Source organism: Acomys russatus, chromosome 1, assembly GCF_903995435.1.
Source record: "Acomys russatus chromosome 1, mAcoRus1.1, whole genome shotgun sequence".
Lineage (NCBI taxonomy): Eukaryota > Metazoa > Chordata > Mammalia > Rodentia > Muridae > Acomys > Acomys russatus.
The window spans coordinates 79,863,493-79,885,082 of NC_067137.1; the positions used below are offsets into that span (position 1 = coordinate 79,863,493).

Consider the following 21,590-nt stretch of genomic DNA (forward strand, 5'->3'; position numbering starts at 1 on the left):
GCTTCTGCAGTAAAGAAGCAAGCATGCTTTCAACAGTTGATGAAACTTAGGAAAGGGAGCTCTGCCACACAGAACTCAGCCTGGCTCTCTAGGAGCACTCTCTTCACACCCACGAAGCTTAAGGGGAAGGCTGGACCCGTCACCACAGCTGACACGTATTCGGACCCATCCACAGTAAACAGTTCATAGGTAGGGCTTTCCTCAGCTTTGGTAGCAACCCGTGTCATCCAAGCACATTACCACACATGGCCATCTGTACACCAGCATCGAAGATGACCACATGTGACCACTGCGCTTTTCAGCATCTGCCTGAATAAGTCCTTATAAACCACTCACAAAAAAGGCAGTAGCTTCACAAAATTAAAACACGGAAGCTGAGCTGGGAGACTATTTTCTTTTACTCTTTTGCTTTCGGGCAAACTACCATTTTTACAGTCACTAACTGTGAAACTGCCTTTCTAGGTACTTAAGCAAATACGGTACCTGTAAGGTCTCTCTGCAGACATAGGCTATTTGCAATTCAGACAATGGTCCAGTAACTAGAAAGAAAGAACAAAAACCTCATATTGTCATTTGAAGCGAACATTAAAAACAGTCTAATCATAAAATGTTAAAGCAGCACATATCACTGGATGCCTTCTCTTCTGCCTAAGAGCATAGAGTAGTTGAGTAATTAAAAAATAAAACAAGGGGGCTGGAGAGATGGCTCAGCTTTTAAGAGCACTGTCTGCTCTTCCAAAGGTCCTGAGTTCAATTCCCAGCAACCACATGGTGGCTCACAACCATCTATAATATGATCTGATGCCCTCTTCTGGCAAGCGGGTGTACATGCAGATAGAGCACTCATACATTAAATAAATAAATAAATAAATAAATAAATCTTTAAAAAAACAAAACACTGTGAATTTTAGAGTCTATTTTAAAAATAAGCTTATTCTTGGACAACTCTGGACAGTGAAAATGAAGTATCCATAATGCACAAAACTTAGTGCAGCTGGCAGAGGAAGGCCACAGAGAGCCAGGGCTGTACGCTCAGTCCCTAACACATTCTCAGTAACAAAGCCAAGAGTGTGGTTGACCCTGTGCATGGATGACACAGAGGTGCAGAGCCCTGGAGGGAGACCCTCTTCTGACCTCTAAGAACACCAGGCATACATAGTGCATGCGCACACATGCAAAACAGTCATAACACAAATAACACAAAACCTTAAAATGTGGGCCAGCTGCACACCTGTAATCCAGTACTTGAGGAGGCAGAGGCTGTGAGTTCAAGGCCAGCCTGGTCTACAAAGCAAGTCCAGGACAGCCAAGGCTACACAGAGAAACCCTGTCTTGAAAAACTAACAAAACTAAACAGCAACAAAAAAAAACCTTAAAATTTAGTTTGGAAACTCTTCTAATGACCTCTTTATATTTTTAATTTTTAAATTTTATTTTATGTGTAATGGGTGCTGAAATTCACTGATGAATAGTATCATGTATGTTTTTAGAAGCTAAGGTAATCTTTCTAGATTAACTCTTCACACACCTCTCAGAATAAGGAGGCCTGATTCAGTACCTTACCAAAGAATCAAAAGTAACCAGATTATTTCTGGAAAGCCCATCTTTAACTTGAGAGAAATCTGGAGCGCTGCCTACAGATGGTGAAACCCAATCTAGAACTGACATGAGCTCTTCGCATACAGCAATGACTCACTCATCACTCAATTGCTGGCTGATGACTCAGGAACATAAAGATTTGACTCTTAGCTGATGAAATAGCAATGTAAGGAGTGATGCCATTTTACTAACGGCATCTAATTTACACACATGCACACACAGGCACATGTATGCACACACATATCGTTCCAAAACAGGGTGTCACTATGCAGCCCCAGCTGGCCTGATACCTGCTACTCTATGTAGATCAGGCTATGCTTTTTTTTTTTTTTTTTTTTTAATTACTGTGTTTTTTAGTACATCACTTAAAGGAGTAATATTTCTTAAACTCAATTTAACTAAAAAATAATCAGGCTTTATTTTTATTTTATTTTATTTTTGTTTTTTTGAGACAAGGTTCATTGTGTACGCTTGGCTGGCCTAGAACTAGCTCCGTAAACCAGGCTGGCCTCTAAATCCCAGAGAGACGCTTGTCTCTGCCTTCTCAGTGCTGGGATTATAGGCATGCGCCACCAACACCTGGCTAATAATCAGGTTTTAATATTGCAAACAGAAATTTTATGAAAATGTCTCAGAACAATTTTTTAAGCATAAAACGTAAAGTGGTAAAAATTACCAGCTGTATTTTCTAATATTTTCAACATCTCTCTTTTTTTTGTTGTTGTTGTTTGTTTGTTTGGGTTTTCAAGACATGGTTTCTCTGTGCAGCCTTGGCTGCCCTGGACTCACTTTGTAGACTAGGCTGGCCTCAAACTCACAGTGATCCACCTGCCTCTGTCTCCTGAGTGCTGGAATTAAAGGTGTGTGCCACCACAACCTGGCTAACAGCTCTCATTTGTAAAAGCAAGGATGGGTAAAAAGTATAACTAAAAACTTTAGATAAAAGTCATAATACTTTATAAAATATTGTAAAAGAATTTTAATTTAGTGGCATATAAATGTCATTATTTAACCAATATTTCTTTAAAATCAATAAAAGGTCAAAAGAGAATAGTCATTCTGGTAGTTTCAATACATAAAACATGAAACATTAAGAGAAAAAGTATTTTTCCTTATTTTTTAAAAGTATGGTTAATGCTTACTGAATTTTTTTTCTTTTGAGACAGGGTCTTATGTAGCCCTGTTTGGCCATGAGTCAGTCTCCTATATAATGAAGGATAACTCTGAACTCCTGATCGTCCCAGTTTACCTCTTAGGTGCTGGGATTATACAGATGTACCACGACATAGGCCCTTATTAAAACTCTTAGGAGACAGTCTAAACCACAGTATTTTCTGTAGTTGTAATATTTATGTGGTAAACATAAAAACAAAATAAAGAATAAGCAGCCAAGATGTTTTTGTTATTTGTTATAGTTGTTTGCTGTGATAAAATTAGGCAACTGCAAAATATATAAATGAATGATACAATAAAACATATTCTGAATAAAACATAATTCTTAATTTTACTTCTGTGTGCCACTTTTCCTCCTTCAGAGGCAATGACTTAGGAATTTGGCATCTAATCCTCCCATTTTGCTCCCATTAAAATATATATATATATATATCTTAAAAATTCAAAAGCCTAAGCATGACCAACTGTGCTATACATATTTTTGAGGAGAAATATTCAGGCTAGCATATATACTTAAGTCATATACTGTCAGCTACAGTTAGTTTCCACCATCATTGGTACCTTATATAAAAACTTAGATCTTTATAAGGTACAAAACTGGAAGAGCACTTCTGTTTTTACACATGTCATAGCTGTTTCAGAAGCCGCATCAATAAACTTTGATGACTTTCAACGTAAAGATTATAGCACAAAAATATTTTCACATATTTCACATAATTCTTAGTAAATTATACATATTTGAAATAGGCCCTTCACTAGTTCATATTAAACAAAGAAAAGAAAAATATTCATAAAGATCCATACTTAGTTTTACAAACTTTTGCAAATCAAGAAGTAGTCAATCATACCAAAACTTAAACTGTAGAGGCCCCACAAAACTACTCTAAAACAGGTTATAAAGAAAAGCCATGTATAACCAAGAAACTGATTAAATTAGTAGAATACTTAATATTCTTTCTTTTCAAGTGCATATATTTGAATAAAAATTGTCATAGTAAGCCGGGCACAGTGGTGCATGCTATAATCCTGGAATTTGGGAGGCAGAGGTAGGTGGATCACTGTGAGTTTGAGGCCAGCCTGGTCTACAAAGTGAGTCCAGGATGCCTGAGGCTACACACAGAAACCCTGCCTCCAAAATCTAAAAAAAAAAAAAGAAAAGAAAGGAAAAAAAAAAACCTAGAAAAAAAGTCAGAGTAACGAGGCCCTCCTATAGCTCTGTGCAGGTCCCTTCTTTTTGTGACTGCCCTATTAACAAAGCTTAGGCAGTGCCCTCTGCACGTGCCATTTTGCTTTCTTAGAAACTACACCTAAGTAGTACTTATTTAATTTTAGGCAGACTTTCAGTTTCCAGGCCAGACTGGCTTAAACTCCGGGCCCTTCTGATTGTGTCTCACGAGCATTTGGGGTAACAAGAACATACCACCATGCCACATAAAAAGTAAAACTCATATTCTACAGGTATTTATGGATTTCCAAGCTCAAACTCAAGCAAAATCCGCTGACTAATCTAGAGCAACGGTAACAATTCTGAGTTTTTAAACATGTCTCTGGGGACAGGGTGAATCTACACAACTCGTTTCCCTTGTTAGCTAGGGATGTTAAACAGCTATCATAAAGCAGGCTTGAGGAGGGATCATTGTTTCAACAGTACCGTGATAAATATCTTGAAGTGATCCGCCACCACAGTACTCCATGCAAATCCACAGCTTCTCCCTGCTAATATGAGAGAGAAAGGGAAGTGTATGAGCCTGTAAGTCCAGCGACTCGCATGGGGGTTCAGGGTGCTATGCAGAGAGAAGTGGAAACTGTCAGAGCCATCAATCCTCAGCACACACGAGAGCACATCGGTTTCAGATTTGCGGTTATCATCACTCATACTGCTCCATTAAGGCTGCCAGACAAGGCGTGGCCATTTAAACAGAGGTGCAAACATCAACACAGCAGGGACAATGTTTTCAAAATGTGCACACATGGTGGCATTTACACAAGAAGGAGGGAGGGTGGTAGGAAAAAGAATATGAGAAACAGATAGAGATGACGCTCTTGGATTTTTACCTGAGATAGCTCCCAAAGTAGGCTACAATGTTGCAGTGTTTACATTCTTTAACCATAAATATTTCTTGTTGAATCAAAGAAAAATCATCACCTGAAAAACAAAATAAGTTGGTCATCATGTTACCCCAAATATGAAGAAATACGAGAAGACTGTGTTCTGCATCTTCTGGAAGGACACTACTGAGCTGTCTGTCACACTCATTTGATGTATGGCATAGTTTAATGTTACGTTTTTTAAAAAAATTTAATAATATACATTATAAAAATACCTCACGCATGCTAGGATAGCACTCCTACCACCGAGCTACAGCCCATCTCTTTGTGGGTGGCCTACGCATTAATGAAAATGGGGTAATGAAGTCACCCGGTACTTTATTACTTTATTTCAGCAGGGAGGAAGAAGGGATGGTGAGCATTTGTGCACATGCCTGTGAGGTTCAGGTCAGTGATGGGTGTTCCCTCTATTGCTTTCCACTTATTTTTTGAGTAGGGGCTCTCAATGAACCTGAAGCTTGGTGACTAGGCAAGACTAGCCTGTGAGTCCCAGAAATCCTCTTGTCTCTGTCCCCCAGTACCGGGGTTGCAGGCACACCAGCAGCAGGAGCTTTTTATGTGCTAGGGATTCAGACTCAGGTACCTATTCTCAGACAACAAACACTCTACCCACTGAGCCATCTTCCTAACCCCCAAATCACCCACTACTACAGCAATATACCTTTATGTTGTTTTTAACAAAATCTCCATCATTTGGTTCTTACCAATAAAGTCTCGGGAGCTAGTTACTGGGGTGAAAGCCTGCTAGCTCAGAGAGGCAGAGAAGGCACCCAGCTGACCTTCCTCCTCAGCTCCTGTCCCAGAAGGAATCCTCCTTCTCCCAGGCCATCTCAAAAACCCCTCAAACTGAATGTTCCTCCTTCTGCTTCCTATGCATCTCCCTATCCATCATCCTGACTTCCTCGTACTCTCTAATTTTTCTTGATAATCCTATGTTCACTTCCTGTCAACTGGTTGCTTGTTCTGTCTCTTGACCTATGGCTGATTTTTATTTAATCCTGTTTACAATATTCAAGCAGAAAGCTCTTAAGATTAAGGTGTGTGCTAAGGCTAGGCCACACCACAACTAGAAACAAGTTTTTCCAGTAAATATCACAATCTTGGGGTTCACAGTGCGACCAAATAGCCTGCAATCCCTTTATGTGTTTGCTTTATGAAATTGGGTTTGATATCCAATACATATCTATTTAGATCATATTTTCTCACCGGACTTCCATTTTCATGCATACATGCATACTGTTCAATCTAGATTTCACATATAACAACATGTGATGTTCACAACTTTGTGGAGTCAGTTCTCTCCTTCCATCATGTAGCTTCCAGGGACTGAACTCCAGTCAGAAAGCTTGGTGGCCAGTGTCCTCAGCCATCTTTTGACCTTGGCTCAGTGTTTACTGTCTAGGTCTTTCACATAACTGGTTTGTTTTCCCCTAATTTCCTTCTCAACATGCTCATTGCTGGTACATAGGAAAGGCATAGCTGGGCTTGGATGCTGGGTTTGCAGGATGCAGCCTACTTCTAATCCCATAGAAGTGGGTTTTATGATGTGCATTCAAGTTGACTTTCATCACATCCAGGGCAAGCTAAGATAAGACAATTAGCTGAGAACCACAAAACTCATCACCTCCAGTTTTAGCAGCCCTCTCACTCCCACCTGAGTATCTTGAGCGTGCTTTGACTTTAATATGCACTATGGTTCCACTCCCTCTTAAAACCAACTTCTCTCCCTAACTGTTTCGATAATGTTAAACACACTTTAAAGGACTCCACTAGCCCTCTGCTAGTTGTCCCCAGACCTTCTAAGACTACGCCCCTCCCTTTTGTACAAGCTATTATCTGTGCCAAGTCATGTGGCACAGACTAAAGGTTCCTGGGTGGACAACAAGCCAAGCAGAATTCATCTACAGCCTGGCACAAGACTACTTGGGTCTCTTGAAAAATTGAACTATGAAAACTGGTCGAGTATAGACTCGAAAGCTATGGATTACCAACCAAGGCTACAGTTCTTCCTGATGTTCTCTGAACACCACGCAGCTGAGTAAGTCCTGATAGGGGAACCAAGTCCTCCCCAGATAAGCCTCTGCTGCGTTTTCCCTGGCTCCGATAAGGGCAGCTGCTGGCCACACCAAAGTGAAACAGAGAAAGCCGGGAGCCACTGAGGCCACTTGCTTGCCATCCTGGCCTCTTTCAGTCTTCGGGTTGGAGACTTTAGCCTGAGACTCCCAGGAAAAGAATGACTCATGTCAGCCAAGAAGGGAACCCTTCAGGTGTGAAAGAGGGATGGAATCTCTGCATACTTCATAACAGACACTGGGACCAGACCTAACTCCAATAACTTGAGTCACCTTTAATACTAATATATTTTAATTTCACTAGATATTTACTACCAAAAGCAAGTCTTTCCATTTATTATTTCATCGAATATTAGCTGATTTATGCTTTTAAGGTCTACTGTGTATATTTACATGTTAAGATTATTACCATGATGCTTCTAAATTATACAGAAAGCTAAACCATGTCCATCCTATAAGGGCACCAATAATGGAACTGTTGCTTTTTAATAACAAAACCTTTTTGTGTTCTAGTCTATATTATTGTATCAACACTAATGTAAGCATTGTCAATATAGAGAAACAATAAGAATGAACTAAAAATTATTCATAAATTTAACAACTAGATACACACTAATCATTAGCATGTTGGTATTTTCTTCCATTTCTAGAAGTATGTAATTATGAGGTTCCTTCTACTATATCCACGAATGGGACCCATATTCCACAGCCTAACCAACTACATTCAGCCAAAAATAAAATAAGTGCTGTTCACATCATTAAAAATCACTTTGAAAACTCCCAAACTGGAAAGGAAAAGTAACAATACGCTCACAGATGACATGACCCTCAAGATTCTACTAAACACCCCCTGGCCTAGTGAAGCCAGCACACCTGCAGCACAGGAAATTAGAGTTTCTATACAGAAGCAAGAAACAACTAGAAAATTAAGTAAAATAATTTCATTTACAAAAATAATAAAATACTCGTGAATAAAATGAGCCAAAGAGGTGAAATATATATACACTGAGAACCATCAAACAGTGCAGAAAGAAGACTCAGATAGACGGAGCCATTCCAGGCTCAATACTGTTTAATTAAAACAATCCCCACAAAAATCACAACAGAAATTTCATTCAGTGGCAGGAAAAAAAAATACTCCTGAGATTTCAAGGGACCCTCAGCACCAAAACAATCTTTAAAAAGAACCAAATTGGAAAATTCACTGTTTCTGATTTCACAATACACTGAAACTGTAATAATCAAAACAGTTCAGTACTGGGATAAAGACAGACACACAGGCACATGGAACAGAACTAGAAATAAGTCCTCATATATGTGGACAGTGATAATTTACTTAAATAGCAGTCCTAGGAAAGTTGCATATACTGTTGTAAAAGAATAAAGATGGGGGGCTGGAGAGGTGGCTCAGCAGTTAAGAGCACTGTCTGCTCTTCCAGAGGTCCTGAGTTCAATTCTGGCAACCACATGGTGGCTCTCAATCATCTATAATGCCCTCTTTTGGCATACAGGTGTACATGCAAATAGAGCACTCATACAATAAATAAATAAAAATTTTTTAAAAAGATGGAAACTTACCTTAAAATAGACCCAAGTTAGTAAAAATGAGTTAAAGACCTAAATTATCATAACTCACATCCTAGAAGAAATCCTAGTAAGACGCTTAAGATAATGGGTTTAGCAACTAGCTAGGTATGACACCAAAAGTACAGCCAACCAAAGTGAAAGAAGACAAGAATACATCAAACTGTCAAAATTCATGTTCAACAAAGGGCACCATCAACAGACTAAGCAGCAGCCCATGGGATGGAAAAATGATATCTGACAATGATGTATCTGATAGGGGGTTAATATCTATAATACATAAAAACCTATAGCTCAACAATTACAAATAAAAAATTTCATCAAACAATAGGCAACAGATGTTAATTAACATTATCCAAAGACAAGAAATATTAATAATCATATGAAAATATATTCAACCGCATTGGTCACAGAAACACAACAGCAAACCACAAGGAAATATCACCTAAGTCCACAAGGATGGGCTTGGTTTGTTTTTTTCAGTTTTTAGTCCTAGCTGTCCTGGACTCGCTTTGTAGACTAAGCTAGCCTCGAACTTACAGAGACACACTTGCCTCTGCCTCCCAAGTGTTGGGATTAAAGACGTGCACTATCATGCCTGGCTGCTGATGTAGAGAAGATGGAACCCTTGTGCCCCGATGCTGGGATCATAAAATGATGCAGCTACTACAGAAAAAAGCATGATAGCTCCTTAAAATGTAAAAATAAAACTAGAACTACTATATGATCCGCTTATTTATCTAGTAGCCAACTTTTCAGTACACACCCAGAGATTACATCTGGAATCTCAAAGAGAAACATGCATGCCCACGGCATAGCAACACTATTCACAGTAGCCAGAGGTGGAAGCATCCATTCACCATGAGAGAGTGAGAAAACACCATTAAGGTATCTATACACAATGAAACTATGCAGCCTTAAACGGGACACACACACACACACACACACACACACACACACACACACACACACACCATATATACATATAAACACAATACACACACACCATATATACATATAAACACAACACACATACACACACACACACACACACCATATATACATATAAACACAATACACACCATATATACATATAAACACAATACACACACACACACACACACACACACACACACAAGGACCTGAGTTTTCATTCCCAGAACCCACATAAAAAAGCAGATGTGGTCATGCACATGCTTTAACCACAGGTCTGGCATGCAGGGCAAAGACAGGATTGCTGGAGCCTTTTAGCTGACAGCTTAGCGCCAGGTTCATTGAGAGATCCCGTCACGAGAGAATAAGGGAAAGAATGAGGGTAGGTACCTCTATGTGTATACATAGAACACAGACACACACACACACACACACACACACACATACACACACACACACCCCGTTAAAAAAAGAAACTGTTTAGTTCTCTTTTCTTCTAAAAGGCCATTCAGGTTTAAACCGTTTGAAGAAGTGAGAACACACCACTTAGTAGAACAGCTGATGGTTTTGTTCAAAGCATATCTTCATGCCCATCTTGACCTTTCCCCTCTTACATTCTCTTTTACATGTCCAGAAAATAGGATTCTCTGGTACCATAAACATCTATTGAAAGATATTAGCGCATTCCCACTTATTTAGAAAACTGTAAACTAAGGAAATACATTCAACATTTTATTGTAAAATACTGGATGATTTCATGAATAATCTAATGGCACTGAAAAACAAAAACCAACCAACCAAACAAACAAACAAAATAACAAGCAAATGAACAAACAAAAGTATATTGCACTAATTATCCAGGACAATGATTTTCTTAAAGTCCATCCTTAGAGCCAGGTATGGTGGCACATCTCTTCAACCTCAGCACTCAGAAGCAGAGGTGGAGGTAGGTAGGTCTGAATTTGAGGCCAGCCTCATCTACAAAGCAAGTTCCAGGACAGCCAGGGCTGTACAGAGAAACTATGTTTCAAAAAGCTTTAAAAAATAAAATAAAACCCATCCTTGTAAGCAAGATTCACAACACTTAACATACCATAAACCGCCTATTTTTAAAAATATCCTTGCCAGGTATGGTGGCCCACATGATGCCAGCACCTATGAAGCAGAGGCAGGAGTATTTCTGAGTTCAAAGCCAGCCTGGTCTACACTGTGAGTTCAGGCAGCCAGTACTATATGGTGAAACTGTATAAACAATCAGAAAAGTGATAAAAGAGGAGAGAAAGAAAGAGAAAGCTTTCCTGGGGTTTTGTTCCTGCCTTGGCTGCTGGCTACCACCAGCCACAGAACTATTGAGCAAGCATTAGGCTAAGCTAAGTATCCAGACACAAGACAGGAAACCGTGGTGGCACACATCATACCAGCCTAATTCTCTAGGGCATTTCTGAGGCCTGACCAAAGAACAGAAGATTGCATTTTAAAGCTCACAACAGTGGCAACAACATTTCAGTGGTGATCACAGGTAAGCCAAATCCTATTTTATGCCACTATGTGTAAGGTGGCATCTGATTGATTAATCAGATTCTACTATGAGAATGAGGAAGAAATAGTCAAATCATCCCTAAAAATAATCATTTTTCTGTATATAAAAAAATGACAAAAAGAACATAGGGCCCCAGAAAGAAGCTCATTTCACTTTCTTTCACAATCGTTTTTGTGGCCAATGAACAATGTCTGTGTTTATCTTCATTTAAACAATTTTATGACTAGTAGGAAGAACCCCTAAAGCAATTTGTTTCAGTAAAAGTTTGACTGAAATATGATAAAATTGAATTGCCAAGGGCAAACCAGTAAATCTGTAACAAAATTTAAGGTTCTAAATGATCAAAACCCTTTTTTTAACTATGAAGGGAAAATTACTATTAAGTCCCCAGCTGGCGTTTCATTTACTTACTGAAAAAACAAACAAACAAACAAACAAACCTCTTGTTTGCAGTCTACCAGACAGTTACAGTCTACAGAGGCTCTTTCCTGTCATATTGGTAAGTAACTACCTCTTCATGTCTAGCACAGTTCTAAAACAGTTCATCTGCTAGGTCAATACAAGGAAGTGCTTTTGCATTATACTGGCTCCAGTGCAATTTAAGTTGCTAAACACAGTTAAGAATTCCATTTTGAAATAATGCTGTCTACAGAATTTTTAAAAACATCTGAACTGAATCCTAGGAAAATTCATTAACATGTTATTGTGTTTTGAGTTAACATTCCCAAGTCTGCTACAAAAATATGGGAACCACTATCTACTTTGGTTTCACTGACAATGCTAAAGGTAAAAACATTAATCCTGCTCAAAAATTTATCATGAATAAGAAAGTAACTACAGAATGAAAACAAAACAAAACAAAACAAAAAAATGAGCATTCTTGTTGAATGAAATGAAAGGGGAATACAGGAATAGTTAGGCAACAAATGAACTAAAGTAACGACGGTAGAGTCCAGTAGAGAAGCTGAGGAAAAACAATACTTGTACAGAACCAAGCAGAACCAGTGAAGGAGGCAAGTCAGTCACTGACGCATGACGAGTACAAATGCATACACAGAAAACAGGAAAGATGCCTAGACAGGCATGGCCGCAGAGAAGCCAGCCAGCGTACAGGCAAGGGGAGGAACTGTGAACAACTGGCACTGTTTTTAAAGGACGTATTATTCCCATCTTCATTCATATTCTCTCCCCCTCCCTCTCCCTCTGTGCGTGCATGTGTGTGTGTGTGTGTGTGTGTGTGTGTGTGTGCGTGCCTGTGAAGGCCACTAGTGGGTGAGAGATTCCCTGGAGCTGGAGTTGACAGGCGGGTGTGAGCTGCCCAGTATGGGTGCTGGGAACTGTACTCAGGTTCTCTGAAAGAACAGTATGAACTCTTAACTACTGAGTCATCTCTCCAGCCTGAAATTGGCATTCTTAAAGCAGTAATTGTTTTTTAAAGTCTAAGAATGATACAAGAAACATTGTGAAAGAGAGAAAGAACCAGATTTCAAAGGAAAACAATAGATTCACTATACTTCAGGTGGGGAAAAGTACCTCCAAAGAATTCTCAAAGATCACAATGTGTTCCATGAAGAACCTGGCTTCAAAGACAAGAGCAGGTGCCAATCTCCTCTACAGAGCAGCAAGCTCCCAACAAGGAGGGGGAAACACATCTCCAGGCAAACCAACAGCACAGCACTCCCCTCCAGCATCAGAGGAGGAATGCTACCGATGTTCTGACAGGAGACTGAATGACACAATTGTCCCATAAGTAGCTGATTACCATTCTTATTCAAAGGCAACAGGAACATGTGCTTCTGTAGCAGAGTGAGTATGCCTATGCTGTCCACATGATCTATTCCAACTGCACTTTTTTAACAGCTAGAACTGAAGTTAAAACGTTCACTATCATTGCACAAGAAAATTATTTTGTCACTTACTTTGTCACTGTGAGTCAATGCAACTTACAAGTTTTAGTCATGTAAATTTAAAATTAAATTTCCCTTAGCAACAAAACTGTCACATCAATTGTGACTCTCCTGCAATTTAATGCAAGATGCAATTTAATATGATCATACTGGAGATATTCTTTTAACCTGAAAGAAGGCACAAAGATTTATTTTAGGAAGAAGGGGGGTGGGGGAGGAAAGAAATATAGAATATGCATGTAAGTCTTAAAACTCTATAAAAACTGACAAAGATGTATAGAATATTTGAATACACACCCACACCTGGCAGGGCTTAATTCCCAGTGACACACATACATACGCATGACAGAAATACATACCAGGCTCCAATTTGATGATTTTTACTGCAGCTAATTCTCCTGTATGTACATTTCTGGCCTAAAAATGAAAATAGAAAAATTCAAGTTTGTTAGTTGTATAAATATTACTAGGTGCTACACTAATAAACTGCCTATCTTCTACCAAAGCAAAAACTCAACATCTTTATTTACAGTAAAATTAATGTCCTCATTTTCTCATTAAAGAAAAATATAGAAAAGATACAAAAGGTCTTTCTAAAAATTACTTTAGTCTTGTCTCTTAAAACATCTACTATTTCTTTTAGTATATTTCCTACAATATTTTTTGTTTATATGTTATTTATTTTCTCAGGAAAAGGAAAGAAAAAATAGCTTAGGTCTGGGAAATAAACCCTGTGTTCTATTGTACAATATAGTGACTACAGGTAATTATGTGCTGTACATTAACTAGATTTTGTTTCCACAAAGAAATGACAAATCTTTCCAGTGACAGGCTTACCCTGACTTATGCATACACAAAGTAGCCATCTGCCAGTCCTGACCTCATAAATATGTAAAATTATCATGTGTTAGTTTAAACAATGAACAAATGAGCTGGGCACCATGGTGCAGGCCTGCAGTCCTAACTCCCGGGACGCAGGCGTAATCACTTGAACTCAGGATCTGAGACCAGGCCGGCAGCACAGAGTGATGAGCATTTCAATGAATGAATACATAAATAAGATTTCCATACAGCCACAACCACAGAAACAAAACCTGCATGTTTACTTTATACTATAATCATAACCACAAGCCACTAAGTAAACGAGAAACCTAAACGATTTGTATCTAAGTACCCAGAGAAAAACACCTTTCCTGTGTTTGCTCCTCCCCATCTGTACATGTATGTGACTGTGTGTGCACGTGTGAGATGGAAGATGGCGATCCCATTATAGTCCTCTACAACATTTGCAAGGCTGTCTAATCTTCCACCTGTAGAATTTAGTTTATCTAACTTGCAACTGTTATATATCTAGGATTTTAACATTCTGCAATTATTAACAAAGAAATATATATACCACAGATATTACACATCCTTACTGATTCTCTATATCTTTTCACTATTTGAATTATTTCTTCCAAATGGTTTCTAAGATAATAGAATTTCATGTTAAAGCTTATGAACACTTAAAAACATTATGTTCCCACCATTAACATCAGAGCTCCTTTTCACTATGACCAGTTGTATATTCCATATATGAAGATTAAATTCAATTACTCATAACATTCTTACTCATATTATATTTAAATGCCAACTTACAGTGTGAAAATAAGTACTATACAATAAAAAAGGCAAGAATGATTTTGGTAATCTGCTGGATTGAGTAAATCACATCATCAGAGAAATAAGAAAAAGAAAAGGGTTGCAAGCCAGGCACAGTGGCACACGCCTATAATCCCAGAACTCAGGAAGTGAGAGGCAGGCGGATTGCTGTTGCATCCGAGGCCAGCCTGGTCTACAAAGCAAGTCCAGGACAGTCAAGGTTACACAGAGAAAACATGTCCCCCTGTCTCGAAAAACCAAAAAAAAGAAAAGATCTCCCAGGACTTGGGAGGCAGAGGCAGGAGGATCTCTGTAAGTTTGAGGTCAATCTGGTCTATAGAGTGAGTCCAGGACAGCCCAGGCTACACAGAGAAACCCTGTCGAGGGAGGGAGGAGAAGGAGTGGGGAGAAAGGACAAGGATGCAGGAGGAGAGTGTTAAAAGAGATGTCTGCAGAATGACCCAGAGGCTGAGAGAGAATGGTAGAAAAATAGGTGAGCCGGCCAAGCAGAGGGCAAGATGACTGTAATCACCCACGCACACTGATGGGCTAGCTCACATGCTCCTCCTCGTGTGGCTAAGATCCCTCTCTATTCTCCATCCACAGTCACTCCTTCTCAAACCATGAACACATATAGAAAAAAACAGGAGCAGAGAAGTCTCCCAACCTTCTTGCACCTTCTCTTCAGCCCTTAAATAAAAGAACTACCTGTTAACTCCAGGTCTTGTAGCTCTTGCTACAGTTCAGCATTTTAATCTGCCCTAGATGTAGGAAGAAGACAGAGCCGAATACCCTGAGCAGTCCACATGCCAGAGAGACCCAGGTCCAGAAGGCATGGTAAGCGGCTACAGGGTAGGTGCCTGACCTCCTGCGATTTTTATTCAGGGGATTATAAAATGTGTTTTAGAAGAAAGATTCCCCAATGATGATGGCAATTACATCCGCATTGCTTTATGGTTTGTGAAATCTTCACATGTTATTTAATTAATTTAATCATAAAAAGATTCAGCTCAGTAAAATCGAAAGACTATCCAAGGCCAAGCCACCAAAGGGTGGGGGTTGGAGGGTCAGGTTTAGAGCCAGAACTGTGTGCTGATGACAAGGTGATGAGGGTCTTTTTCAGAATGCTGAGTACCCTCTTTTCCTTTCTAAAGGTAACAGGTACTTGATAAAGCATTTAGTTGTGTAATGTTTAACACTGATGACTTTTATTGAAAAAAATCTACTAACAATAATAATCATCTTTCACACTGAACTAATGGCTCCTATGAAGATTTTATTCATTCACTCATTCATTGGTGCCTGTACGGTGGTAACAAACGCATGCTAGACAAGGTACGTTCCTAGGGCTTTATGGTGATTCTTAATGTCACAGAACTTGAATTATTACACGTTAAAGTCTTTTTAAAAAATCTTAAAGGCTGAACTTAATCCCCAAAGATATATTTTAAATAGTCTAGAAAGCACACACACATACAAACACACATACATGTACACATACATACACACACATGCACACACATGGCCAGAAACCTTCCAACATGTGTAAACTTCACCTTGGAGGATGGGATCAAAATAAGCTTTAGAGTAAATTCTTCACTCACCGGCCAGCAGCAAACTGAGGACTGAGCGCTTGCATCCCCCCATGCCAGCACATTTCCTGACTCTGATTCTGTCTCTACAAGAAGCTTTTAAACCTTTCTATAGACAACAGGAAAGCATCTATGGGCAGAGTGGAAGTTTCCTTATTGGAAGGAAGGACTGAAGACTACAGGAAAGCAACGCATCTGTGACCACAGAACAGCAGATCAGTAACAATAACAAAGCCAAGGCTGGAAGTGTTAGGTAAGAAACACAAGGTTCAACACACGAGACAGTGCCTGACACAGTTCCAACCACAAACCACTCTCAAGGTCCTCACTTCCTGGCATCTCAGGGCCGGTTAAGGGTGTAGTCCTCAGGACACAAGCTTTTGAAAGGCCGGCTGACACTTGGGAGGCACTCTACCAATCCAGTGACTACACAGACTACAATACCCCAGTCTCCTGTCACTAGGACATGTGATGAGACCAAAAATAGATTGAACCACTTTGTTTTTGCTTGTGTTGATTCATTGTTATTTTTATGTCCACAAACTAAAAAGAAAATTTAGAGGAAAAGCTATAAAGCTATCATAGAGCCAAGCATGGTGGCACATGCCTATAATTCCAGCACTCGGGAGGCAGAAGCAGGCAGATCTCTGAGTTTGAGGCCAACCTAGTCTACAAAGTGAGTCCAGGACAGCCAGGGCTACACAGAGAAACTCTGTCTCTAAAAATCAACCAACCAACCAAACAAACAAAAAACCACCACCACCACAACAACAACCAAAAAACCAAAATCAAACTGTCATTAAGTAAGATTTTGTTGTAAAAAAAATTAAAATAGTATGTCAGCGAATATGGTCCTCACCTCTTTCCCAATCTCTTCTCCCTAAGGTGACTACTGCTGACATCTAGACTACATGCTTCCGAGATTTTAAGTAGGGTGATTTTTTTTTTTAAGATTTATTTTTATTTCCTGTGTATGGATGTTTGCCTGCATGTATGTCTGTACCCCACCCACATGCCTCGTGGTCACAGAAGTCAGAAGAAGGACTCGGATCCCTGGAACTGGACTTAAATCTAATTGTAAGCGGCCTGTGGGGTCTAGAATCAAATCCAAGTCCTCCTGAAGAACAACACCCAGTGCTTATAAGTGCTGAGTCATCTCTCCAGCCTGGATCAGACTGATTCTTAAGAGCACACACACATCCAGAGCCATGAACACTGAAAATGTTCTGAACTAAGACAAGCTGAACTGTCTTAACATATGATCCAGCAATCTGCTTCTAGGAATTTACCCACATGAACTAAAAACTCACTTCCGCATACAAATGTTTATAGCAGTCAGTCCATAATAAAATAAGTCAGGTGACATTCATGATGTCACTCAACATATAAACAGATAACTGTGGTATATCTACTGGTAATAAAGAGACAGGAGCCAATGAGCCACGAGCACAGGTGGAGGAGCCTTAAATACAGATTGTAAACTGAAGAAGCCAATCTGAAGAAGCTATAAATATAATAAACTATACATATAATCTTAGCTACATGATGTGAAGAGGCAAAGCTTCAGAAATGGGAAAAACAACTACAACCACAACCTCCTTACCAAAACCAATCAACCCACCACAACAAAGGCCGAAGAGGAAAAAACCATGTTATCCGTGGTCAGGAAGAGAAATAGATATGTGACACGCAGACGATGCTTGGGCAGCTAGTTCTCCATATGAAGTTGTAGCACTGCACATCATTATATGCTTGCCAAAAAGCAAGCGCAACACTAGGAGTAACCCTTTATAAACTAAGGGAGCCATAAACATGGTTATTAAAAGAAACACACTACACAGGTGCGAGATAGGCACAAAAGGTGAAGTTGCAGGTAGCTGCTTCAGGTTAGGAACAGATAAATACAATTCTGTGTACTGTCTGATCAATTTTGTAAATATAAAAACGCACCAACATTAGGTCAACTAATAACTTTCAAAGATTATTTCCTTTCTTTTCTTCTTTCTTTTCTTTCTTTCTTTCTTTCTTTTTCTTTTTTTTTTTTTTGGACAGGGTTTCTCTGTATGTAGCCTTGCCTGTCCTGGACTCACTTTGTAGACCAGGCTGGCCTTCAAGATCTGCCTGCCTTTGCCTACAGAGCGCTGGGATTAAAGGTGTGCCACCGCACCTGGCAAAAAATAATGATCCGTTCAGAGACATTTTAAATTCTTTTAAAATTACTTATCTATTATGTATACATGCCTGCACACACACCTGCATAACAGAAGAGGGCATTAAATCACATTATAGATGGTTGTGAGCCACCATGTGGTTGCTGGGAATTGAACTCAGGACCTCTGGAAAAGCAATCAGTACTCTTAACCTCTGAGCCATCTCTCCAGCTCCCTGTTTAGAGACATTTTAAAGTCAATTTTTAGGACTGGAACTATAAGATGACATGACTGCTCCATGGTATGATTAAGGGAAGGTTTTTATTATAGATTTGAGAAAGAGACAGAACAGCCAGAGGCAACTGGAAGAGTCCAGAGCAGAGAGAGAAAGAAGTAGACTGGACACAGCCGGGCTGTCTGCTAGAAAGGGGAGAATAGCGGGGATAGACAACAGAGAAAACATAATGAGAAGCAGGAGCAGAGAGAGAGAGAGAGAGAGAGAGAGAGAGAGAGAGAGAGAGAGCGCAAGAGAGAAAGAGAGGGGGGGGAGGAGGAGGGAGGGTAGGGCGGGGAGAGAGAGAGAGAGAGAGAGAGAGAGAGAGAGAGAGAGAGAGAGAGAGAGAGAGAGAGAGAACCAGACCAGTAACGTTAGAAGGAAAAAGAATAGCTGAGGGGAGGAAGGGAAGGGAAGCCTGCGAGCTGTTAGGGGAGACTAGCATAGACTCTGAAATGTGTAACTTGTACTACTGAGGGAGCCTGGAGGCCAGCATGCACTCTGATATGCTGACTGGACCGGCACTGCAGGTAGCTATATGTCCCTTCTGCCAGAGACAAGGGAAGTGACTCCTTTGGTGAGGAGGAACTAGTTTCACAAGTTCCTGAGGGATGCTGGCTTTTATCTAATTGCCAGAAATCTTCCTACAGTCCAGGCTGAGCTCATTTCTGGATATTTGGCCTGCATTTCGGCGCTTAGGGAAGTGAAGTTTCCTCTGGACCCGACAGGAACCAGTATAAACATACTCTTTCAACTTAATAGAACTAAAATGAAAAAGCAATGCCCAAGGGCTCATAGATTTCCCTCCCCCTGCCCCCGGCCCCAGCGTGGCTCAGAAAGAAACACAGCTTTGGAAATTTTGAAAACCATGGAACCACAGAAAGAGGGTATTTTAAAATTCAGCTGCACTGTGTACAAGCCTGAATATATGTAGTTACAGAAGTAAAAGTAAAGAACCACAAACTACAACTCTCCCTGACAGGACTAGTCAAATGTCAGCTTGCATGCGGAAGACATATTTCTGTTGTCTCCAAAGGAAAGAACTGATGGGCAAATGTTTGTACTCTGTAATTTTCCAGCTCAAGTTTTAAAACAGAAAGCGGTACCAGGCTCTTTTATAATGAAAGGCAAAGAGGCTTGGAGTTGGGGGGGGGGGGGTGGGGGCGGGGAGGAGAGGGGGGGGAACGCACGCACGCGCACACACACAGACTTTTCAGATCTAATTCAAATCAAGTGATTTTTCTAGGAATTTAACTATGTATTTTCACAATAAAATCTTGGAATACTAAACTACTAAAGTCTTACATTCCCCTTCAACAAGTTATCTCCCAGTGTACTTCTTTTTAAATGAACATACAGTATTTGAAGGTCTTGCAATGCTTTCAAAAGGAACTAAATTCCCACAGCACCTCTACAAAGAAATCCTAACATATTATTAATTCCTACTTAGTAGGTTACAATAAGCAGACACGCATGCTAAGCACCCAGAAATCCAATACTATGTAATTAGTATAGTTGCACGTGTTAATTAACTCTGAGCAGCTGGCTACTGAAATTATTAGATTAAAAAAAGATAAATTTCTAATAAATAGGCTTTATCGTTCTTCACATTAGAAACCACACCCTAATCCAAATTAACATTCTCTATGCCGATTTTTATGGTTACAAACTTCATGACGCCCACAGTGACAGCCAATGTTTGACTTTCCATATGCCTGCCATCTTCCTCCATTTTTTTTTTTTTTTAAGTAATTAGAAAACAGGAGTCTCAATATTCAGTAAGCTATTTCTATGCCCAGTAAGTGCTCATTAGGGTCTGGGTTACAGAGCTCAGATTTAAGGACTGGAATTATACTACACAAATAGCAACGTAGTATCTATAAAGTTAAAAAAAAAAAAGAAAGAAAGAAATAGTAGAAGGTTCATACACAGACAAAGTAACTAATTGTGCCTCAAGCTTTAAAGATCCATGACTAGTTCTTTAAGGACTTTGTTAACAAGTTCATTCATCCCACAGTACTTCAGGGCACTACTGGGTGCCAGGCACAGTTACCCATACTAGTGATGGAATAAAACCTGTGCTGTCTTCAGGAGTTCTTCCTGGTGGGGTAGCTACAGAAGCAGATGGCAAAGACACCACAGGATGTAAAGTCCTGAACACTACAAACTACAGGAGTGTGCTGAGCTCAGGTACAGTGGACTGGAGAAAATGTTTCCAAAGGGGAAACAAATCCAAACTGAGAGGACAGACAAGATTTTCTGGGTGGTGTGGAAGGTTTCATTACAGGGTTATGGACGGGAGATATCCATGCAGCTCTCAAGGACGGGAGGACAGACTGTACCACTCTCTGTTTTCCCAGAGCCATTACCCGCTAACTTTTAGTACGGTTAATAAATAACCCCTGGCAATTTCCTCTTTACTCCTCCTCTTTTGCCACTATTCCTGCTGATTTCAGCATTTAGTTCCACCCTCCGACCTCTCAGTCACTGGTGTAATAGAATTTCTGACCCTCCTCGCCCTACTTCGGGATTGTAGGGTGAGCTCACAAACCCAGTTTATACAGTGCTGGGGACTGAACCAGGGCTTTGTGGATGCTAGGCTCTATTCCAAGCCAAACAAACAAACAAACAAACAAAAATCACTATTTTTTGTTTCATTTATTTGAGAAAAGATCTCACTCTGCACCTCAAGCATGCTTAGACCTCACTGTGCAGCCTTAGCTGGCCTCGGACTTGCAGCGATGTCCCTGCCTCAGTCTCCTGAGTTTGAGGTGAGTCTTGCCCAGGCACATCCAGCCCTCCACACACACTTGCCTTCCACCCTCCGCCACCCTGCCGTTTCAGAGGTTCTTTCACTACGCCAACCAAGCTCCTTAGCTTTTGATGTGCACCTCCTTCCACACAGGTGAACAAATCTGGACAGGTGAATCCTCTCAGGGGAGAAGTCTGTACTTGCAGGGCTTCTCCCACTATTAGACAGACAAACTCAGATCCTCTAGACAAAATCTGAGCACGA

The 21,590-nt window shown here is 40.0% G+C and overlaps 1 protein-coding gene across 1 annotated transcript in view; it reads right to left on the reverse strand.

Moving 5' to 3' along the window:
* Nucleotides 1–21,590, reverse strand: part of Map4k5 (mitogen-activated protein kinase kinase kinase kinase 5) — a 91,633-nt gene that overhangs the window by 58,631 nt on the left and 11,412 nt on the right. The window contains exons 2-5 of the mRNA XM_051147067.1: nt 13,277–13,334; nt 4,828–4,918; nt 4,424–4,488; nt 484–539 (exon numbers count right to left, since the gene is read on the reverse strand). Of these exons, the coding sequence (XP_051003024.1) occupies nt 484–539; nt 4,424–4,488; nt 4,828–4,918; nt 13,277–13,334 (270 nt within the window). The remainder of the gene's footprint in view (nt 1–483; nt 540–4,423; nt 4,489–4,827; nt 4,919–13,276; nt 13,335–21,590) is intronic.